Below are 25,761 nucleotides of genomic sequence, written 5' to 3' on the forward strand. Positions count from 1 at the left end.
TATACGTCTTTGTGTATCAAAGCATATACTTGTACAAGCATACATCTATCTTCTGATGTACCATGTCTCAATCAATGTTTCACATAAGGTAAGTATTAATTTGGAACATGTTTTATGTATTGACAGACAGAACTGCATTGCTATTAGTAGTTGTTTGATGTTGTATTTAGAGGTTATTAATAAACCAGTTATGGTTTATTAACACTGTATTTATTAATACTGTAATACTTTTACCACATACCCGTGGTAAAAGTAATGTGCATATCACCAGCCGAGTAATACCAGATGCACACTGTATGACCAAGTAATTATAAGTCCGTGGTGGTGCAGAGCTTTAAAAAAAATAGTTCTCATGTTGATTTTATGAAGTTCAGTTCTAAGCTATCATATTATAACTAGAAGATTTAAAAATTTACATCAAGATCTTTTCATCATCAAAGTAAGGTTGGCACTGTGAACAATAATACATTCAATATACTTTGTATATATGCAAGCAAAACCATCACTGAACTATTATTAGTCAACAATTACAGGGCATTATTATTATTAATCTACATTATATGGCTCATGCCACAAATTAAAGTTGGATTCATAAATGTCACAAGTTCAGACCCCTGATCATATTTGTTTGAATCATGTTCATTATATACAAGATATTGAATACTTATTTTAAAGTGAGCTACTTGATGTTACTATCAATGTATATAATAAGTTTGTGCTCATGAATCTTGCTCACTGTGTGTTTCTTAATGTATAGTACAGTACCTGTTTCTCTTATCTCCAAACTCCAGCTCATATCATATCAAGTGAATTATGATTTTAGGAGCATAAATACTCCCTAAATATCTACTTGAACACAGTGCTATAACCAAATTTCATCAAGACTAAAAATCCATTAATAAAACTATATACCTCAAAACATGGGCTGCGTTGTCCCTGCTTCCCTACTCAGCATTGCAAGGCATTAGAATTTAGTTCTTAAATCATATCTGAAGTTCCAATTAATTGATTAACCACAATAGTGATTTAATATCATCAATTGTCTTAGAGGATGTCATTAATGTTAAGGCTGTACTGGATATTACTATTGACTGAGAACTGGAACATCAAAATTATTTGTATCATTTACTTGCTTGTTGCTTCCATAGTTGGATTATATTGCCAACTTCTTGTCTACCTACAGTTTATACTTGTTTAACCAATCATAAGATGTCAAAGTATAGGCCTACCTATTCACTGATATTATTGATGGTTCAGGATATGTGTACATCATCATATATCTCGCTCCATCTCTACCTGAATGGAAGGAACCAGTTGTACAATGCTAGATAAAATGTTTAGGGTTATTTCATTTGTAATATATTATTTTTTTATAATACTGTACTTGTTTTATACATAATGTTAATTGCAATTATACAAAAAATTACATTAATATCAACAATAGAGATTATTACTGATAAAATATTATATATTACAAATAGATTTGACTTTAAAAGGCAACATCACTGTACAGTAGATGGTTCAGTCATTATATGTTTATAATATTGCTCTCAATGTCCACTATTAAACATGTTTAACTTCATGTGAAATATTATATACAGTATATATATATATATATATATATATATATATATATATATATATATATATATATATATATATATATATATATTATATAATATAATGTATTTTTATATGAAAATATTAACTAATTTTAAATGAACCAACAAAGATATATTAAAGATTTTCAATGACAACATTTAAGTGTAAGTTTCTAAACATAAGACACATCAATGTCTACCCTATTCTCTGACATTTCAGAAAACATTAGTGCAATTGTGATATACACAGTGTAATCTCAATTCAACGAACTATATGGGACCATCCCCAATGTGTTTAAGTGAGGGATTCGTTGCAACAGGAGATGGCTCCAGGAAACCCATATTTGTGAACGAAAACTGGGAAATCTCAAATTGAAAACTAACAATAGAATTTGGTTTTAAATGTGCTCCGTGGCTTTTCCAAAGCCTCAACACTCTTCTAATGTTGCTCCCATCTACAAAAATCATTAAAAACCTGTTTGGAGCCATATTAACAGAGCTGCTATTCACGCCTTAATGTTTCCCATGCTGTGTGTGATTTTGCTATGGCAATCTTTAATTTTAGCAGATTTAATTTAATATATTTTTATTAATATGATGGGCAAGTTTTCCACCAGTCTGTGAACTCTGTCCCAACATCCTAAGTAAATCTGTACATCCCCCGCTTCAGCAAACAAGAGTTTGTGGAATTGGGCGAGTAAATCCGACCGGGAAAGTGTGCTTTCTAACCAGTGATTTGTAGAATTGAGGTTCCACTGTATATATAAATAAAATATAACTAGTGTAGAAATACCTTGACTATTTTATGTATTAAACACTGCAGGATCCCAAAAAGCATTCTCTTAAGGACCATGTACATTAACATGTACTATGGTTCTATCCAGCCATAGTATTCTTAATGCATTGTGTGTTATTGTAGAACAAAATGAATCCAACAGCACAAATTGAATCCAAAAAACTAATATATATGTATGCTGTACATTATGCTTAATAATATCAATAATAATATAGATTGGAACCTCTCTCATATTTTGAACATACAGCACTTTATAAATGTTATGTGTGTGTGTGTGAGATTATATATATATATATATATATATATATATATATATATATATATATATATATATATAATATATATATATATATAATATATATATATATATATATATAATATATAAATAATAATGTAATGTATGTATGTACATTTATACTGTATAACCATAATTATGAATAGGGTATGAATATTAAGTGTATGAAATATTAAGATGCCATTTATACAGCTTAAGCACAAAACAGATTATTCTATGACAAGTCCTCATAGCATTTCAATGATATAACTAAGCAAGAAATACAGGAAGTGTACCACCGATAATTGGCTTCTGTACTTCATTGTTACATTCCACAATATATTCACTCACAAAGATACATATACTATAAAGTACAATTAAGTCCATAATTCCAGTAACAGTATAAAAAAAAAAGTGTATAGCAAATAATTATTAATTCTTTAAGTTACATGTTTAATGCCATGTGGTTCCATTTACACCTGTCTTGAAGTGGCTCATGGTGCTCAAAGCACTATTACCAATGGCCATTGCTTTACAAAATAGAGTATGATTTTTACAGTGATTAAAGCCATGTGTTATAATGTGTATTTATCCCTCAACATCTTTTTTTGTTAGAAACTGGTAAAAGAAATGTGCTTCTACTGTAAATGTAAAATTGTGTTCATAGACTTATATACGATAAGGTCGATAATTAGCCTTAATGATTTCCTAGAACATTACTTTGCTCTCTCTTTGTCATGTTTTTTAAAATGGTCTCTTGATGAGGGTTTATGGTTTGTGCATGCCATCAGCTCTTGAAAACTGTGAGGCCATTGAGCCTTAGACCCACCTCAAGGTAACCACTTTATATAAGAATGTAACCACTCGTTATAGTATGCTTGTTACTGTGTAACATGGTTCATTGAAATGTTGTGTGTGATCAGAATAGTGTTGTCATGAAGTAACTATAATGTGTAACTTAAGCAACTTATCTACTTAGGGATGTGCCGTAACTACCTAATTTGATACTTTAATTTTTACCTTTTACACTAAAAATGTTAAAATATAAATGTTTTATACTTAATTTTAAGTTCAATTTATATTTTCCACTAACACATCCAGTCCATGATTAAACTAACATTTTGTTTACATTCATAAAGTTTCCCTACCACTTTTGTTTAAACCAAATCTTATATAAATATTTTTACTGGGGTAAATACAATAGAAAATAACTACCTAACCTAGTGAAAAATCTTGTTTGATTTTATCTGTTTCACTCATTAGCAAAACCTATTTACAAGGTGTAGAGGTCAAATAGTAAAATCCAAACAGGCCTTCCACTTCATACATAAACTAAATTTCAGTTCATAAAATATGCTGAAAAATTTAGCATAAATACTACTGCTGTAATTTTTCATGGTTACAATTCATTGTTTTAATATTACCTGATGTTGTAGCACATGGATTGTTGATGCTGCCATTTGCCATATCTTAAGTGTAAATATAACATTTTAACAAGCATACTTACACAAAATTAATTGATAAATAACGTACCTGTATTCAGTCTAGTCAGGGCTTGTAATTAAATTACAAGTCACATGAGTGAAAATAAAATTCTTGATCTTGACCTCCCTCACCTTGGTCCCCCTCCCCTCCCACGGTTACATGCATTAACACAAGCAAGCTCATTTACATGACTGGATTTTATTAATATTAAGTCATGTATTGGATATTAGCTTTAAATCAGTTGTTTAAGATGGTTAGTTTCATAACTGCTGATACATGTATGTATTGTGTATGGAAGTCTCTAACTACCAAACATTTTATTTGAGCTTTGATAGATACTGAAAATTTAACATTTTTTAAATGGTGTATGCTCTAGTATTTTTTTTTTTTTTTTTTTTTTTTAAGATACAGTAGTTATGAAAGTAAGCAGAGCAGGGGACACCATTTAAAATTTTGTATCAACCATAACAATGTATTTCATGGAAAATTTTTATTTAGAATGATTGCTCAAAATCTACAAATCAACCTTAGAAAGCTCTCTAAATAAATTATTACTGGTATCACACATTTTCAGGGAATTTTCCAAGTCATTATATTGAATTTAAACCAATACACTGTTCATCAATTGGTTTAGTATTACTGAACTTTGTAATTTATGCATGTGTATATATTCAGACATGCAAACATATGGAGAGAGAGAGAGAGAGAGATAGATTAATATGCATAGAAATGTGTTTATATATGGGTATGTGTGCAAGACTTCAATATCAGAGTATTTTCCATACTTGTGGTTTATGTGGCAAGTTAAGAGATTTGTTTACACAAAGCCTCAAGACTGGGAGAATAAATACACTTGGAGCTAGTCCAAAGATATAAATAAGGTGGTGCATATCCCCCCCTTCCCTGAAAGGTGGGGAGGGGGAAGTATGGCAATTATGAGGAGAAAACTACGAAGCCATTTATGACTACATATGAGTTTGTGTGTGTAATTACAGGATGAGAGCTATGTTCATGGTGTCCAGTCTTACCAGCACTGTCATATAACACTTTAAAACTACAATGCTGATGATTTTGGCCTCCACCACCACCTCGCTTAGCTTGTTCCATCTGTCAACCACTCTTGTTTGCAAATCTAATACAAATCTAATATCTCGTATTTTTCTTCTAGTTTTGGCACATTTAATTAATGCCTCTAGCCTCTCCTCATAAATCTTAAAATAAATCAGTTCTGGAAGCTATTTTGTAGCATGCCATTGCAACTTTTCCAGTTTACTGATGATGTTGAGATTTGAGCACCATACAGCTACTGCATATTTCAATTTTGGTCTCAAGTCGTGAACAGTTTCTTTAGTATTTCACCATCCATGTAATTACAGTAAAAGCAAGTCTGAAGTTGGAAAATGACACACACTCCTCTCACAATGTTATGACATTCCATAACATGGCATTTATTATTTTTCTTTGCAATACATGCAGTTTGCATGGTTCTTCCAATGACCCCATGAGTGGTAATGTAGAAAGATGCGGCACATCTTTCTACAGGAATGTCTGTGACAGACAGATCAGACACAAGCAAAGGGGTGGCGGAGTGTAATGTAGAGGTTGATAATGGACAGAGTTAGGTTGGTTCAGAGCACGACTGTATTGCAGGGTGAAGGCGGGAAGAGCCTGAGTTTGTACCGCTACTTACGAAGGACATTGTCAGAATGTAATGTCATGAGCACCACCACAGTTCAAGCAGCAGAGTATATCTAACGCACATTCACGTGTGTAATGGGAACCAGAGCATTTCCCACATTTGATGTCGTTGTTGCTGCCTTTCAAGGTATGGTGAAAATCCTTACATCAAAAGCACCGAGTGTGATGGGGGTACGTACACCTCTAATTTATGGAGGAAGCTGACAATTCAAATCCGATCAGGGTAAAAGTAACCTAGAAAAGTAGGGCAGTGCCGGTATCACACAGTTCTCCATTCAGCCTACCCATAAATTCCCTGACACCGAAAACGGGAATGTCAACAGCCTGAAGATGTCGTGATGTCGTCCTCACTAATGTCAACAATATGACGAACCATATATCTCACCAACCAGTCACCCAGTGGTTTGTAGTATCTGACCTTGTAACCACAGATTTCAGTAACATCCAAAAGCGCCAGGTCCTCCCTGTGAGTGTGGTCCATTGCAATCAAGTTTCGTTGTTTATTTGGTCTGATTGCACCTTTATCTTAAAGAACTTAGGAATGGCATAATAGAGGAGACTTTGTGCCCTGCTACTAGTATTTCCAAAAACACTATCGACAGACATATCGTCATTAAAGGCAATGATGAACGTTTGCAAACCAGAAGAACCCTTCCTATCCCAAGGGAGCGGAGGATGTTGATACTGAAGCTGTGTAGGGCTGGGGCAATCAGGGTATCTCAGGATGTTGGCGGCATTTTGCCTCCAATCTGTTCACCCTACTGTGATGTGAACTGTCCAAGAAAACCCCCTCAGGATCACCCTCTTAAGACTGGGAGAGCGTTGTGATCGGAATGTGTGCCATGTAACTGTGGGTTCAGAAAACCCTCATAGGTATCTGGAACGTTGGAAGGAGACACTGAGCGCACCTCCAGCAGTCGCCACGGTCGGCCGCCAAGTCAAACCGGCATTTATTCCACACTGAATTCCATTTGCCATATGTTGCTCCAATTTGAAGGGCATTACAATAGTCTCCATCTCCTATCTTCCCCAGTATCTTTGCATCATCCACAAACATGTTCATATAATTCTGTATGCCTTCTTGTAGATCATTTATGTAGACGACGAACATTACTGGTGCAAGAACCGATTCCTGTGGTACTCCGCTAGTAACACTTATCCAGTCAGATATATTGTCTCTGATTACTGCCCCTTTCTGTTAGAAAAATTTTCATCCATATCATAAGTCTTCCTGTCACCCCTCCTGCATGTTTGTTTCCAAAACAACCTCTTGTGTAGGACCCAACCATCTCTTCCTGTAGAATCTCTGTGGCTCTATCATAAAACTAAGTAGATTTGTTACACAGGATCTTCCTGTTCAAAAACCATACTGTCTGACCACTATTATGCCATTACTCTCCAGGTGTTCAATCCATTTGGCTTTAACTATTTTTTCTAGTGTTTTGACTACCACGCTTCTTATGAAACAGGCCTATAATTTAGAGGGTCTTCTCGGCTACCATTTTTATAGATTAGAACTATGTTTGCCTTTTTCCAGATATCTGCTAAGATTCCTGTATACAAAGATGTCTGTAATATTAATTGGAGTGGAATGCTTAGCTCAGCTGCACCTTCTCACAGCACCAAAGGTGAAACTCCATATGGTCCAATTGCTATTTTCTTCCCAGCCCCTTGAGTAATTTTTCCACTTCATTTTGAGATACCTCTGTGTTCTATGGTGATCTCTGGAATTGCTATTGGGTCCGGCTCATTGAAATCCTCATTTTGTACAAACACACTTTAGAACTCTTTATTTAGTGTTTCACACATTTCTTGTTCATTCTCATTAAACCTGTTCCTCACTCCCAATCACTGGATTTTATCTTTTACATGCAGCTTACATTTTAATGAATTTATAAAAAAGGCCTGGATCTGTTTTATATTTGTCCACTACCTCTTTCTCGAAGTTCCTTTCTGCCCCTCTCTCCTCACTACTGTGTGTGTGTTTCTTGCTTGCTTGTAGTGCTGGAATGTTTGCAGGTTAGGCCTCTTCCTGCAATGTACCCATTTTCTTGTCTTTTCCTCTGCCCCCTCACAATTTCTATTGAACCAGTCCTGTTTTCTGGTTCTCCTTCTCTGTTTTGGCATGAATTTTTGTGCTGCCTTCATATATTTCTCAAAAATTTGGCATATATTTACTTCTTTGCCTAGCAACAATCTGTCCAATTAAACTCTTTAAAGAATTTGCCAAGTTCCCCATAGTGTCCTCTCCTGAAATCAACCGTTTCAATGTTCTCATTCTCTTCTAGATTATATTGCAAAGCATATTTAATTTCCAAGAGGACATGATCATTCTTTCCCAAGGGAGGAAGGTACATGTACTGGATGTCAAATCTCTCTCCTTCTACCCTAGTGAATATTAGATCCAGTATTGACTGAACATCCCCTTCCCTCGTTCTTGTGGCCTGCTTGATGTGTTGATACAGGAATGTCTCTAGGATGAGGTTTACAAATCTTCTGTTCTTGTTTCGTAGGCCTCCCAATACCAAGAATCGTGATTTATCATTATCTACTTTTACTATAATCTCTCTCATGACCATTATGAGGCCCTCTCATTTATCTAGTTCCTCCTTTATTCATGTGTTGCTGGTGGGCTGCCGGCATTTACAATTATCAGTTTATCATCCTGATTCCAAACCTGTAATGCCATTATGTCAACTTCTTGAGGGCTGTCGGTTATTAACTCTTGCCGAGTTAATAACCGGTCGGTTAAGGGAGCCGGTCGACCGAGCGGACAGCACACTGGACTTGTGATCCTGTGGTCCTGGGTTCGATCCCAGGCGCCGGCGAGAAACAATGGGCAAAGATACTTTCACCCTATGCCCCTGTTACCTAGCAGTAAAATAGGTACCTGGGTGTTAGTCAGCTGTCACGGGCTGCTTCCTGGGGGTGGAGGCCTGGTCGAAGACCGGGCCGCGGGGACACTAAAGCCCCAAAATCATCTCAAGATTGCCTTCAGGTGTTCTTTCACCAGCACAGCCACTCCCCCTCCCTTCCTAGTTTTCCTGTTATGTCTCCAAACTGAGTAGCCCCTTGGGAATATGATCTCATTTAAAATATTTTCTTCAAGTTTTGTCTATTAGTGTGACAATATCTGGGTCCTTGAGGTGAAATATATCTTTTAGCTTCAGTATTTGTTTATCTAACTCCATCTATGTTGGTATACACAATTTTCAGGAACATGTTTCCTTTCCCCCTTTACTTCCTCTTCTGCTAATGATTTGTGCGCGCGTGTGCATGTATGTACATATGTACGTACCAGACCCATCCACCCACCCACCCACCCTGGCCCCTCATTTAGTCATTTATATTTCTTGTAATAGTCTCTACAAGGTCTCTTTTCCTTTCAAACTTCATTTGACTTGTTACAAAGACATTAAATGTAATGTGGGAAAAATTTAATGCACTCACTGATTGTTCACTTCAGTCATTTAGTGTGTGTAGGTCATGCTGAAGGATACTGCAATCTCTTACATCATTGATTTGTCCAGAGCTTTTTCACCATCTGCAAATATATATGTGTTACTCTGTATTCCTTATGGCAGGTCATTAATATAAAATATAAACATCATTGAGCTTAGGACCAATCTGTTTGACACTCATAGGTGGGCACCAGTTCCTCAAGAACTGATGGTCCTAGTCCGTCTCAAAATGAACCGATGATCTCTGTCAGTCATTTTACAAGATGAGAATTATAATCAACTCAGTCCTAGCATTAAAGTTAAAGTGAAATAATTAATTGAAATTACATATGCATTTGAAGACATTATAAATCATTAATACTACATTTAAGTTAAATTTAAATTCCAAATACTGTAATACAAAATATAATGAAACCAAGAAAAAATAAATTGAATACTTCAGTTTCCCCTTTAAACTTTACCCATAAACATGCTACTGCTGCTTGGTTTTCAAGACTCAAAATCTGGTGCTTATGCTACGCTTGCTGAGCTCAACATCTTGCTACAACTGGCATGCCTTTTCAGCAGGGTGCCGCCTTAGGAACACTAACTCGTCCACGGTCTCGTATGGCTGTTCCTTTGTAAATAACAATGGTCAACACCCAGCAGGGGGACCAGGGACCAGCTGCCACAACTTAAATTTTTTATAAATTTTTGTAACTACCAAACTTTTTAACCGAATGGCTGGTCAGTTAGGGACACCCCTCATCAATTTAAGCAAGATCTCTGGACTTCAGTATGGAAGGCTCTGGTGACTGGATCTTACAGCACATTGTTGTGTGTGTGCGTGCATGCTTACATAACTGTACGTATGAGTTTGCGCACTTGATGAATACAAGATTCAATTGCAGAAAATATAATTATTACTTAAGGAAAAGTTTTTTTTTTTTTTTTTTTTTACAAATAAATTTGTCTGATTATTAAATTCAACTTTTAATAATAATCCTTGCCACTGTTTTCCCAGATGTATGTACAAACAATCTTGATACTTGTATTATTTCTCTTGCAGGTAGACCATAATAAAATTGCATTGTGTATCTCTATAAAAATTATAAATGTTTCTTAAAACATGTATCCCAGATGGTCAGTAAATCATGTAACATGATGCAAAAATAAAATAAGTGTTTAAGCTGAATTTTAAGCACCTTCATACACAGATTCCCATTTACTAGGTTTTATTTCCAGTATTTATCATAGCCATCATTATAGTTCTGACTGGCTCAAACGAATTTAATTGTGAAATAAAAATTGAGAAACGTGCAGCATAAAATTAATGGTGAAATGTATTAACAGCTAAAAATTGGAATGATTAAACTTCCATTATGCAATATATAAATTGTATAATTTATACATAATATATATTTTATTAGTTTGCTTAATTGTCCAAGGTATAAGGGATGACTCTTGAGGCTAGCCTTGCCCAACTGTTTAAAATGACAGCTAGGAGATATGGGAATCATAGGCCTCGATACCACCCTTTAAGATATACTATACTGGCATGTATAACAATCTCCTATTTGATGAAAAGATGTAACAACATTGTAATTGTGTTGTGCATGATGAACAGCTGAAAACTAATGGAGTTTATTTTCCATTTCACCCTTCATAGAGGGTCGCACTGGGAGCTGATCTTATTAAAGAGGGACAATGGGGGTCAACCCCAACCTGCCTATGACAGTCATTACAGTTTAACCATTAAATAGTGCAATTGTTGAGTGCTGTCTTAAGAACTACAAAAAATTATACATGCTATTTCACCCAAGTCTGACTATGTTAGCTTACCAGATTCATAATTATTTAACTGAGCCTTTCTGGGACCTCCCATTTTAACCATACTCCCTCCCCACCAAAGAAGCATCCTGCCCAAGAACTACAGGATAGGCATACCTTAACTAAGCAATTACCATTTGGACAAAAGGCAATGGGGAAATACCTGGGTCTCCATGCACGGAAAACACAACAGATGGCAAAGCACAGTTCATGGTCGTTTTTTCTCTCTGGCACCGCCACAGCAGGCAGAAGGAAGCAGAAGCTATCCACACCTACCCAGGCATAGCAAACAAGAGCCCCGTCGCCATGTCAAACCCATACCAATGAGGAGGATGCTCTTCTGTAGTATCCAAAAATATAAAGTACAGTTCTGAAGTTTTGATTTACTTTATGCTGTTCTGTAGTATACAGAACTGAAGTTCCAATTTCATATATAATATTTTGTAAACACAGTATTGTACAACCCATCCTCCTGCTTAGATAATACTTTTTCTGTGGACCATTGTACATACATATACATAATGGACAATTAGATAGTAGAATTTGGTACTATTGCTTTATAGTCCAAAAAAAATACAAAATAAAGCTAAAAACCAAACAAATATTCCTCAGCCTAATATAGCACATACATGTACTATATTAGGCCTAGGAAGGTTAGGTTATGTAAGTTTTCTTTACAACATCAGTAAAAAACTTTTCAGGTTCGTCCAAATTCAACAGTACCGATTTCTGCTTTCTAATTGCCTTTCGTGTCAATATATGTACGAAGGTCTTCATCATTAATACAATACAGCCCATCAGAGGATGGGCTGTAATATAGTATCCAATAAGGTGTAACTACAAAAATTATCTAATTGCCTATTTTTTTTTTTTAATGCTCTATCAGAAAGTTTTACATACAAAGTACTTGAGGGTTGTGTAATGTTTCATAGTTATAGTTATTTCATAGTCAGTCACGTAGAACGCGGTTGCAAATTAGCAGAGTGCATTTAGCCAATGGCTATGAATCAAGAAGACAAATTAAATGGGAAAACCAATGAAAATTGATTCTTTAAAAACTTTACTTTTCTCCTGAATGCAATACAATATGAATATAAATATGCTTGACCATTTAATCTAGTGGCAAGTGATATCAAACAGGCTAGTAATGATACAAGATATCTAAAACTTTTAATACTAATATATGGTATACACTTTGTAAAAATCTTGTATTTATCCCACAAAAGTTGCATATCTCAGAGGGTTCAGAGACAAAACATCACAGTACAAATTTTCCTAACCCCATAGCTGCTGAACTCCCCACCATCACAAATTATCTCTGATGCCGAAAATTTACTTCACGAATTATCAGCTTTGATCAAATGATAAAATAAACATTTAATATAAAACTAGACCACTTGCAGAGATATGTAAAACTATAATTTTAAAAATTTACATTCGTGATCTAGAGCCAATTCACACATCGTCTGCAAACCCATGGGCACAAGAGATAATTTAATCACAAATGTACCAAACATCTTCAGTGGATGTTTAAGCAAATAAGAACTTAATTAGCTCAACAATGGGGGCCTGCAACTAGGGGATTACCTACTTCAATATTGGACCAGAGTACTGTAAAGGTTAATGGTGGCAATGTGGCAAGTTTGTACAATAAGTGGAGTTACAAATGTGACAATATACCCTGTCATGCTCATTTTTAACAAATGCATTTATTTCCAGTTTCTATTGTATCTACAGAATACTTAACCCAAGTATAATTTAACTTAAATACTTAAACCCATTAGCTTCTATGGAATTTGTTACATCTTAAGATCATTTATAAATAATTGAGCTACTAAACCATGTGATCCACTTTAACACCACAATCTACAACTTTTTCATTGTAAGAACTTTTCAACAAAGAACAAAACCTGAGAATCAACAAATACAACTATGAATAACTTTATTATTTGTGGTAAAGCCAAGTGAAGCTGGTAAGATACACCCACAGAACTCTAGGTTAAAATCATAATTTAAAGCAATAAATAATAATCTAGACAAAGCTGTCTTAATATTATGCAAATTCATATCATCCTGTCTTTTTTTCAAGAATTCTAAGTTACAAATAAATACTAATGCACAGTGTTGAATCCAAGATTAAAAACGTTAAATTAAATTTTTGTCTTGATGGTGAAGTGATGTAGTTAGTGGGTATAGTAATGCACAGGCAACTTGGCAGTCTGGGATTCAAATCCCCACTCAGAGGGTGTGTCAATACCATTCAGTTTGCGTTAAAATTAAACTGACCAAATACACAATATTGAAAAAATAATTAAAACTTTAAATTTTTTTTTTTATATATGATGGAGATTCGGTTAAGGTGAGACGTATTACATTCACGCCATATCTTGTCACGTGGGGCCTCAAAGCCCACTCGGGTAGCACCCGAGCTCTTTTAAACATTAAAGTGTGGTTATCGTTGTGTGTGTTAATCCCCAAAGTAATGCGGTTATCATCATATGTTAATTTTAATTGGTATCGTTTAGATTCATTCAAATGATGTAAACATGGTTATAATATTGCAGTAAGCCTAGACCCATGAAAAAATTCCGCAATAGTTTTTAATTAATATGCGATGAAGTTATCGTATACTAGTACCAGCAGCCTGTATATATCGTGAAATCGCAATTTGGTCTTTCCCGCCGGTATTTGATTCTACTTTTGGACATTGCCAGACAGAATAACAGCAAAATAGTGGACTGCAACACACTTTCTTTGAGCTGTGCCAGGAACAGATTTATGTGCAATATAGATGTACATATTATATTGTAGGCCTATATACCGTACTCAGTCACTGTTTTTATCAATTATGTGTAGATAAAATTATTCCACACACTGTAAACTAGAGTGAATCAGTGAACATATAAACCATATAACGTGAACATCACAGCTCTCACCCCTACATGACGAGTCAGTAAATTGCGTCCCTACAAGTCCCCCTGGATGTGAAAAAAAAAAACACAGTTGAATTTAACGAAATGACATTTTCTGGGTGAGCCCCGGAGGCTCCCTGAAGCTATCAAACTGACATGTGCCATATTAATTTGGTGCCATCAGTACTTGGAGTTTGAGGGCCTACTGGGGACCACAAACCAGAACCTGGCCCCCTCAGAGAGGTGCGGGGAACAATGGCCATATGAGCTCTCTACATTTAGAAGTTGTCATGTATGCCAACTACGACAGGGTTAAAAAGAGTTGAAACCGAAATTTTACTGAACTTACTGGATCCCGCAGCCTCTCCGAGGCACAAACCAGGGTTTTACACAACTCCCCCCCCCTGCACTCGAGCTATGTCAATAGGCCGTTCTCCCTCTTCGCCCTTACATCATTACATAAAACCCTGGTTTGTGCCTCGGAAAGGCTGCGGGATCCAGTAAGTTCAGTAAAACTTCGGTTTCAACTCTTTTTAACCCTGTCGTAGCTCAGTCGATTAAGGCAGTGTCTGGGATGCTCCCGGACGCAGGTTCGAATCCAGGGAAGGTAACCCTGAATCGCAAAGAAGTACAGTACTTACCGGGCACCTAGGGAAGGAAGGTATCTCCTAGGTGCATGCAGCACAGTAGACTTGTAGGAACACTTGGCCACTACACACAAAGCCGGCAAAGCAAAGCCAGACAAAACTTGAGGCCAGAGAGGACCTCCGACACCTGGCACATTAGACAACGAACTGGGGGGGTGTGGTGCGGCTTGCTCGCCTGTGTGGGGTCCCCCCCTTTCCCTGTCGGGGGAGGGTGAGGCGCTGACGAGAAGGCACGCTCGTTGGACGACGTGTTGCTTGTTTTACTGTTTTCTATCGGGGGGAGTTCTTTGGATCTGTTCAGACGTAGGTTGCAATTTTAATCAGTTAGAGGTTTGTAATGATTCGTCTATCTTCCTGGAGGTATCCCCGGTCGATGGCAGACATAAGCATAAAATGTAGAACTCATATGGCCATTGCTCCTTGCGCCTCTGAGGGAAACAGGTTCTGGCTCATGGTCCCCCGCAGGCACTCGAACTCCAAGGATTGATGGCATCAAACCAGTATGGCACATGTCAGTTTAATAGCTTCAGGGAGCCGACTGAAATCCCCTCAGAAAAATCTGAATTTTTGCAAAAAAATTTATAATTTTGCAAGAAACTATTATTATTATTTTTGGTGCACAGGCTGAGTGGCACCTTTATGATAGCCACACGCCAAGGGTTAAAAGTGGTTTCCGATTGGTCAACAAGCCAACTTTTGAAAACATGGTTAGCTGTCATGACAACAAGGTTAACATGCTCGCCACCCAGCTGCAAATACTAAATTACCACAAGACTTCAATAATAAAAATAATATAATTAATAATACAGATTTATTATTACTCAATATTAATAATAAATGATATTAGATAAATAATTTTTGTGCACTAAAAGGTTAACAATCAAGGGAATGAAGTCTCTGAACAGTGTTTTTTTTCCGGCCAAATTGTTAAATCTTCCAATTTGCGTTTCTCACTATGAAATTTCTGATTACATAGTGGAGAGGTGGGCTTTGACAATGGCAAACTCTCTTTTGAAGTTGGCTCACCTGCTTCCTTTTCTTTTATGACTACATCACCTGCCGTTTGTTCTGCTCTGTTTCCTGCTTCCTTTACTTCTAAATCCCTTCCATTTCCTTCAAATTTATCACCTGCCACTTTTCCTTCATCTGTTTCATAATTATTATCATCATTATCATCCAAGCACACCACCTCACTATCATCATCTGCTTCAGTATTGAGATAATCCATTTCCTCACTGTCAACAAGTGGAACATCTGAAATATAAAGAGAAACTTATAGTAACTTGGAAACTAAGGGAAAAGGTACCATAAAAATGGAGAAAATGTTAACCATAAGTCACTCTCCATAGTCTCTACAACATGGTGAATGGGCTGAGCTTCCTATAACATTGAACTAATCTGAACAAGACTTTAATTAGGAAAATTAATAATTTGAATAAAACCAGCGTTGAATGTAATGAAACGCCATTTTCTGGGTGAGTCCCGGAGGCTCCCCGGAGCTATCCCAGGCTGATATGCTAATGTCAGACTTTGGCATCAGTCATGTGTATGGAGTTCTTAGGCCTACCGGGGACCACGGCCAGAACCGGGCCCCCTCAGAGAGGCAAGGGGAGCAATGGCCTATAGAAGCCCCCGTGTTAGTGGAAGCATTCTATGTCTGCCATCGACCGGAACAGGCACCCAGAAAGGTAAGCGCCCCAAAACAAACCCCTATTCTGGTTAAAATTGCTACCTAAAACCGAACTAGTGGATAGAACTCCCCAACCGAAAACAAGCAAACTAGTGTGACGTCACACACTGCCGCGCCGCTGTCTGCGCAGCTCCCCCCTCCCCGGGAGGGGGAAGGGGGAGCCCCAGACCCCCCGCGCCGGCTACCCACACCTCAGTTCTTGAGGCTGGATGTCAAAAACGCGAAAAACCGCCGACCGGAGGGAGGGAGGGATGCCGGGGAGCCTCCGGGACTCACCCAGAAAATGGCGTTTCATTACATTCAACGCTGGTTTTCTGGGGGGAGCCCCGTCGGCTCCCCGGAGCTAACTACCCACAGACAGAAAAAGAGGGACTTACCCGGGAGGCGGTCGTCGCTCACCCCTCAACTCGAAGCCGAGACAACTGGCTGCAACCGCCGATCACAAAACATGATGCACCCCCGGCCAGACCAACCAAGCATCAACCACCCATGGACCCCTCCGGAACGCAGCAGTCTCATTCTTCGCCAGAAAAGAAGGAGACGGCTGCAAACGAACAAAACTATCACCACGACCAAAAGAGCAGAAACCCCTGCGCCGGAGGAGAGCATGAAGCTCCCCTACCCGACCCCCAGAGGCCAAAGCCAACAAGAAAAGTGCCTTGGAAAAACAATCCTGGACCGAAGGGGCCACAACGAAACGAGGAGATGAAAGGAAAGCGAGCACTCTGTCCAAAGACCAGGACGGCTCAGGCGACGCATGAGCAGGCCGGAGGTGAAACAATGCACGAGACAGCTTGCGAAACGGCGCAGACGTAACATCGATACCGAAAGCAAGCTGAAGCGGCTCCGCCAGCGCCGCACGATACGAAGCGACAGTGTTAGGCATAAGATGACGGTCCTGAAACAACCACGAGAGGAAGGACAAGACCACCCGAACAGACAAGGAGCTAACACGACGAAGACGCAAAAAGAAACGGAAGGACCGCCAGGAAAACTGCATACTGCCGCCGAGAAGAAGCCCTCAGGTGGGACACCAACAAGGAGGCCACCTGATCACCATAGAGATGATGATAGACTCGAGTAAAAAAAACCATACGCGAAGACTCGAGGAGAAGATCGAACCAGCTACGTGACGTACCGGCCCGATCTGCTGAAAGAGGCGGAGCCGCGGGAAAAACCCTCGGGTTCGGACACCGAGCAACCAGCGCCTGAAACCAAGGCTGGGCCGGCCACCAAGGGGCCAGAAGGACAACTCTCCCCCGGTAAGTCTCTAAGCGAGTCAGGACCTGGAGCAACAGCCGAACCGGGGGAAAGAGATACAGGAACCCCCACCTCGTCCAGTCGAGCCGAAAGGCATCGACCCCGACGGCCTCGCAATCGGGGAAGGGCGCCGCATAAACGGGAAGACGCCGCGACCACGCCGACGCGAAGAGGTCCACCTCGGGGCGCCCGAACGTCTGGCAAAGCCAAAGGAAGGACTCGTCGTCGACCGTCCACTCCGTGGAGAGAGGAACGAAGCGAGACAGGGCGTCGGCCAAGACGTTGGACACGCCCCGTACGTGAACCGCCAGGAGAGCCAAACCCCGAGAACTCAGCAGACGAGTCACCCGAAGCGACCAACCCCAAAGAGACAAGGACCGCATCGAACCCCCGCGGTTCAGGCAATGAACCACCGCAGAGCAGTCCGAATGGAGCCGAATCGTCGATCCGCGGGCCACCCGAATCCTCCCCAGAGCAAACCACACTGCCGCGAACTCCCGCACCGTACTGTGAGCTCGACGGAAGGACGGATCCCAACGCCCCTGGCCGGCCTGGTGAGCACTGGTCACAAAACCCCAGCCGAGACGACGCATCCGTGTACACATCGAGCGAGGGCTCGGGTAGGCGCCAAGGCACTGAACCCCGAAAAACCCGAAGAGGAAACCGGTGACGCAGCAACCGACGCAAGTCCCCCGGGGGTCGAACTCTGCGATCGCGAGAGAGGCGGAAGGGGGAACCCCGAAGGAACCCGACCCGGCGGGTAGACCACCATCGCGAAGTTCAGGCTCCCGCACAGCCCCTCGAGCAACCGCCGGGTGACCCGAGGGCCCTCCAGAAACAGATGAAGGCGGGACCGCAGCCGCAGGAGAGACTCCGGAGGGAGAGACAAGGAGGCGGTTCGAGAGTCCCACACGAGACCCAGCCATGTCCGAACCTGAGAGGGAACCAGATGGGACTTCCTCCAGTTCACCAAGAACCCGAACCCGGCGAGCTGGGAAAGAACCAAATCCCTGGCTAGCAAGCAAGCTGACTGGCTGGGAGCCCAAACCAGCCAGTCGTCGAGGTAGGCCAACACTCGAACACCTAGGAGACGCAAACGAGCCACCACAACCCGTGTAAGGCGTGTGAACACGCGAGGTGCCAGGTTCAACCCTGAACGGGAGACAACGAAAGCGGTAACTCAGACGCCCCACTACAAAACCGAGCCAGTCCCTGAACCGCGGATGAATCGGGACATGCCAATAAGCGTCCCGGAGGTCCAGGGACACCATCCAAGCTCCCGGCTCCAAGAGGAGCCGAACCTGAGACAGCGTAGTCATCCGAAAGGAGGGGCAATGAACCCAGGGGTTCAGACGGGACAAGTCCAGAATGAACCGCAGGTCCACGCAGTCCCGTTTCGGAACCGGAAACAGACGGGAAACCCATCTGAGGGACGACGTCGTTTCGACGACGCCCAAGCGTACCCACTCCAAGACGACTCGACAGAGCGCAGGGGAAGAAGCCTGCCCTGCCAGCCCCGACCCCCCAAAGAGGGGAGGGGCCACCCAACGCCACCGCAGGCCGCGAGACACGACCCGAAAGGCCCACGAATCGTGGGACCAGGCGCGGGCGAACAGCGCAAGCCGCCCCCCCATCGCCCCGTCAAAGGGGCAAACCGCGAAAGGGCCGGCGACCCCTACGAGACCCAGAACCCCGCACAGCGCGAACACCGCGCCGACCAGACGAGGGAGGGTCCGCAGGAGGAGCCAACCCCAAACCTGACACCAGAGGCCTACCACGACGAGAGGAACCCCGAGCCCTGGCACGACCTTTCCGGGAAGACCCACCCCGGGACCCCCGGAAAACCAACAAGTCCGACATCGGACGACAAGCCGCCGACGCAGCCTGAATAAACTGCGCCACGGCCGACTCCCCAAACAGGAGAGGACAAAAAGGTGAAGAACGCCTAAGAGCCAGAGCCCAAGCAGATCCCATGGAGGAACCCAGCACCGCCTGCCGACACGCGAGACGGGAAGCATAGAACAGGGAAACCGCATCCCGCAAAATCGGCGTGAACAGCTTCAACAAGGCAGCCGACGAACGCGCAGCCGAGGACAAGGTGCCGGACCCCGGGACGGACCCAAGCGTCCCCACATCCTCCACGAGCCAATCCGAAGACAGCTCCAGGAGGGAAAAGAACCGCAAGGCCGAACACAAAAGGCCCCGAGCGCGCAAGTCCTCCGCCACGAGCGCCGCCGAAAGGGAGGGAACCTGCACATGGAGCTGAATAACGCCCACATCGCGGGGAAGGGCAGGGGCAAACAAGCACTCATTCAGGTACTCAAGTTCACCCCCCAGGAAAACCTGAAGCACCGTGGAAGCTTCCCGCCACTCCAGCGTGCGGGAACGACAGAAGGAATGCCAGGAATCCAGACCAAACAAGGGGCAGTCTGCTAGCCAGGACGACTCCGGAACCTCGTAACGGAGCCAGAAAGGGAACGAAGTCCCAACCTTGACGTGGACGGATCCATTTCCGAGGCATAATCCGGGTCACGCAGGAGGTAAGCTGCAAAGGCCGCTCGCACCACACCAGGTTGGATGCGATAAGCCGAAAACCTCCGGAAGGACGGAACCGACGTACCCAGGGGAACACGGAACCATACCCGGGGAGGGGCCTACACCAAATCCAACTCGTACGCAGAGGGGGGGAAAGAAAACCCCACTCCTTGTAACAATAAGCCCCGCTCAGTGGGAAGAAAAACCCCGGCGGGGTCCAGCGGGGCCCAAGGCCCCCAAGTCAGCCCCTCCCCAGCCTCGAGGTCCGTCACCACAGGACCCGAGGCCGAGTCCTCTCCCCAAGCCCCGACCCCACAAGACAAGGACGGAGCAGCCGGAAAAGCTGGAGGAAGAGGGGCCCACTGGTCAGACCCTGAAGCTTCGGCCGGGAGACAAGACTCGAATGCCTCTGCCGCCCCCCCCCGGAAGGGGCAACCCCCGAAGCTGCCCGAGTCTCGAGATCAAGTAACCCCTGCTCCGACCCCGAAACCCTCAGACGCTTCGGGGCCGGAAGCAGGGGCGGGGGACCAGAACGAACAGAAGGGGAAGGACGAGGAGGTGCGGACTGAACCAGGATCGAAGCGACCCCCACCCCCAAGTCCGGGTCTCGAAAAGCAAAGCGGGGCAGCCCCGGGGCATCCGGGGAAGCAACCAACCGAGCGCGTTGCAACAGACGAAACCTAGACTGCAACGCACGTATTCAGAGGTTGAAAATGGGAAATAGATTCACGGAAGATGAAAAGGAAATGTGTGAAACACTAAACGAAAAGTTCCAAAGTGTGTTTGTACAAAATGAAATCTTTAGGGAACCAGATACAATAAGAATTCCAGAGAACAACATAGAACACATAGAGGTGTCTAGAGACGAAGTGGAAAAAATGCTCAAGGAGCTCGGTAAGAACAAAGCAGCTGGCCCAGATGGCGTTTCACCATGGGTTCTGAGAGAATGTGCATCTGAGCTCAGCATTCCACTTCACCTGATCTTTCAGGCATCCCTGTGTACAGGAATCGTAGCAGACGGGTGGAAACAGGCTAACATAGTTCCAATCTACAAAAGTGGCAGCAGGGAAGACCCCCTCAATTATAGACCTGTATCATTGACAAGTGTAATAGTGAAAGTATTGGAAAAACTAATCAAAACTAAATGGGTAGAACACCTAGAGAGAAATGATATAATATCAGACAGACAGTATGGTTTTCGATCTGGAAGATCCTGTGTATCGAATTTACTCAGTTTCTATGATCGAGCCACAGAGATATTACAGGAAAGAGATGGTTGGGTTGACTGCATCTATCTGGACCTAAAAAAGGCTTTCGACAGAGTTCCACATAAGAGGTTGTTCTGGAAACTGGAAAATATTGGAGGGGTGACAGGTAAGCTTCTATCATGGATGAAAAATTTTCTGACTGATAGAAAAATGAGGGCAGTAATCAGAGGCAATGTATCAGAATGGAGAAATGTCACAAGTGGAGTACCACAGGGTTCAGTTCTTGCACCAGTGATGTTTATTGTGTACATAAATGATCTACCAGTTGGTATACAGAATTATATGAACATGTTTGCTGATGATGCTAAGATAATAGGAAGGATAAGAAATTTAGATGACTGTCATGCCCTTCAAAAAGACCTGGACAAAATAAGTATATGGAGCACCACTTGGCAAATGGAATTTAATGTTAATAAATGTCATGTTATGGAATGTGGAATAGGAGAACATAGACCCCACACAACCTATATATTATGTGAGAAATCTTTAAAGAATTCTGATAAAGAAAGAGATCTAGGAGTGGTTCTAGATAGAAAACTATCACCTGAGGACCACATAATGAATATTGTGCAAGGAGCCTATGCTATGCTTTCTAACTTCAGAATTCCATTTAAATACATGGATGGCGATATACTAAAGAAATTGTTCATGACTTTTGTTAGGCCAAAGCTAGAATATGCAGCTGTTGTGTGGTGCCCATATCTTAAGAAGCACATCAACAAACTGGAAAAGGTGCAAAGACATGCTACTAAGTGGCTCCCAGAACTGAAGGGCAAGAGCTACGAGGAGAGGTTAGAAGCATTAAATATGCCAAAACTAGAAGACAGAAGAAAAAGAGGTGATATGATCACTACATACAAAATAGTAACAGGAATTGACAAAATCGACAGGGAAGACTTCCTGAGACCTGGAACTTCAAGAACAAGAGGTCATAGATTTAAACTAGCTAAACACAGATGCCGAAGAAATATAAGAAAATTCACCTTCGCAAATAGAGTGGTAGACGGTTGGAACAAGTTAAGTGAGAAGGTGGTGGAGGCCAAGACCGTCAGTAGTTTCAAAGCGTTATATGACAAAGAGTGCTGGGAAGACGGGACACCACGAGCGTAGCTCTCATCCTGTAACTACACTTAGGTAATTACACTTAGGTAATTACGTGCCGCCTGTACCCGAATAGAATCAGAGGATTGGGTAAATTGAGTCACAAGCAAGCAGCAACACTCACAGGACTCAGGGTCGAAAGTATCACCGGCCCAACAGGCAGCGTGGCAGAGGCAAAAACAATGAGGGTCACCCTGAGACAAGGGGACCGAGCAACCCTCAAACTCGCACACAGCGAGTGGGGACTCCGGGGTCACATCCATCGGACCCACGCGCCCCCTAGGGGATTCCCAGGGTCCTGAGCGTTTACTTTAAGAGGACTCGCGCTCAGGTAGTCCCAGGCAGGGTGCTGCAAACCGGCACCCAAAACTACCAAGCAAACTTCTAAAGCTGAACCCCAGGGACGTGTACACTCACGGGGACCTAGCAGGGGGCGCCACCGATGAGAACAGTGGAAGGGCAAAAACAAACTGAATAAAATGACAGAACCCCCCACCAGGCAAAAACAAAAAGAAAAACAAAACCCCGCAAGAGGACAGCGAACCCCAAGGAACAGAGCCGGCCGCGATGTCGGGAAATACAAGCTGAGCAGCACCCTGCGCCCCTACCAGTGCAAACTGCCTCTTACCTGCCGGTAACAAGGGAGAACAGAACACCCAAGAGCCCAACAGGCGGCCGAAAAACCGAAAGGTAAAACGGACCAGCCGAGGCAGACCCCGAGGAGCCTGTGGAAGGTGGCCCCAAGCCCCAAGGGCAGTACTTACAGGGCACCTAGGGAAGGCAGCCCTAGGCGCATGCAGCCCGAGTACTGAAGATAACTCCTGGCTCTCGCACCCACAAAACTAACACCACACGCAAAGCACAGTGCAGTAGCGACACCGGAGCCAGAGCACACGACCATCGCCTATAGCATCAGCCTCAAGAACTGAGGTGTGGGTAGCCGGCGCGGGGGGTCTGGGGCTCCCCCTTCCCCCTCCCGGGGAGGGGGGAGCTGCGCAGACAGCGGCGCGGCAGTGTGTGACGTCACACTAGTTTGCTTGTTTTCGGTTGGGGAGTTCTATCCACTAGTTCGGTTTTAGGTAGCAATTTTAACCAGAATAGGGGTTTGTTTTGGGGCGCTTACCTTTCTGGGTGCCTGTTCCGGTCGATGGCAGACATAGAATGCTTCCACTAACACGGGGGCTTCTATAGGCCATTGCTCCCCTTGCCTCTCTGAGGGGGCCCGGTTCTGGCCGTGGTCCCCGGTAGGCCTAAGAACTCCATACACATGACTGATGCCAAAGTCTGACATTAGCATATCAGCCTGGGATAGCTCCGGGGAGCCGACGGGGCTCCCCCCAGAAAAACAATAGTTCAAAGGCCAAGAAACAACTAAATCCAGACTATAATCAGGGAACTGCTTTCAGTGTAAGGTCAATCTTTATCAAATACGAAATATTATTACACTGCGAATTATTAACTAATATTGACTATAGTCTGTATTTGTTATGGTGGATTTGTACTTGCCTAAATATGCTTCAGGTTTATTAAGAAGATATTTCACTATACCACTCTCCTTCCTGTTACGTCAAAAACTGTATATGCATTATAGTCAATGTTCACCCAATCAATTTTTTTTTTTTACTAGGGAGAAAGGATTTTACTGGGGTTTGAAAAATCAAACAAAATCCTTAATGCAATGAACTGACCTTGCCCAATATACACATACTGATAGTCCATTCATGCGAGTTCATACTGAACAAGCACATAATCACTGGAACATGTACCACCTTGTAACCAAAAGATGGTTATTTCTTGATGCCAAAGACTACAATATGCTCACCTTCTTCAGAAAAGTCTACTTCCTCATCAAAGCAGACACTAGCCAACACATTCTTCAGATCATCATCAGTGATATCACCATCATCATCATACAGTAACTTGTTCTCCTGGATATTTTGCACCTCTGTTTCCTCATCTAACAATACTAAATCATAATCTTCATCTTCATCTTCCTCATCATCATCTGCTTCAACATCATCTATGTCGTCATCACCATCATCGTCAATTTCTTGGTCTTCTTCGCCCTCAATGCCCTCTTTGAGTTCCTCTTTCCCCACATTGACCTCCTGGTTTGTATCTATTTCCTCCTTGTCATTATCTTCCTTAGAACTTTTCTTGTTCTTCTCAATATTTTTATCTGTGTTTTCTCTTGCTTCTGCATCTTTGTCAACAAACTCCTGAAAAATCTGAATGGAAAATGCAGAGAATATTTAGAACATAGTTAGAATGAACAGTTAAATGATGAGCTAAGTAATAATATTTACTCTATTAATGTGGTATAATCAATTATTGACACCAAATTGCTATCTATGATTATGTACATTATACAAATTATTATGTACAGCATGTCAGTAACAGAAATCTGTAGCACAAAATAAATAGCAACAATCTTAAATATTTAAAATCTAATAAATACCAGAGATTGGTAAGATTCGGAGAGAATCATGATCATGTGGTTGGGAGAAGAACCTGGAAAGTTTAAGTATTTTCATAAATTGACTAAAGCTCTCACTTAAGCTCGCACACACAGCTTTATATACTTATTATATATGGTTGTTTTTGTTTGCTTAATGGGAAACGTCTGAATAAAGATTTTTGTTCATTACAGACTTTTTCTGGAAATGAATGGGATGTTGTTCGTGAAAGTTTTTGCCCTTTTCTAATTTATAACATTGATAGGCTCAGGCAAGTCCGAGATGCTTGGTGTGATTTCCTAATACAGCATTAGGCAGCCCCAGTGCTATTAGCTTGGGGAGCTAGTGAGGGGGCCCTCCCAGAAACAAGACAGGAATAGGTGGAGAGAGCACTGCTTGAAGGAGTGATAATGCAGACCTTTATGTACAGACAGGAGACACTGGTATAGTGTGAATGCACATAATCAAGAATTAGAGCAGTAGATATGAACAATCTCAGAAGAATGTGTTGTGTTAGGAGAAAATGTGTGGCATAAGGCCTGAAAATATTAAGGAATGTTGTGAGCAAGTGTCAATGACTCAAGCATACTGAATATCTGTTAATACTATATATATGACAATTTGCAAGTTGGGCTGTACACCTGGTTTTATGAAATTATATGGGTGCTCTTCCTCCTCATTCCTACCTTTCTCACACTCCTCTTCCAAGTCACTGCGAACCTCTGTGGGCACTGCGGTACAACTGCCATGCTTCTCTCACCGCTCAAC

At 42.0% G+C, this 25,761-nt stretch overlaps 1 protein-coding gene across 1 annotated transcript in view; it reads right to left on the reverse strand.

Annotated features, from left to right (window-relative positions):
- Positions 1 to 12,167: 12,167 nt before the first annotated feature.
- The window catches only part of LOC123774644 (death domain-associated protein 6), a 64,791-nt gene continuing 51,197 nt past the window's right edge, over positions 12,168 to 25,761 (reverse strand). Inside the window, exons 11-12 of the mRNA XM_045769153.2 lie at positions 24,360 to 24,765; positions 12,168 to 15,937 (exon numbers count right to left, since the gene is read on the reverse strand). Of these exons, the coding sequence (XP_045625109.2) occupies positions 15,564 to 15,937; positions 24,360 to 24,765 (780 nt within the window). The 3' untranslated portion in view covers positions 12,168 to 15,563. The remainder of the gene's footprint in view (positions 15,938 to 24,359; positions 24,766 to 25,761) is intronic.

This window comes from Procambarus clarkii, chromosome 51 (genome assembly GCF_040958095.1).
Source record: "Procambarus clarkii isolate CNS0578487 chromosome 51, FALCON_Pclarkii_2.0, whole genome shotgun sequence".
Taxonomy (NCBI): domain Eukaryota; kingdom Metazoa; phylum Arthropoda; class Malacostraca; order Decapoda; family Cambaridae; genus Procambarus; species Procambarus clarkii.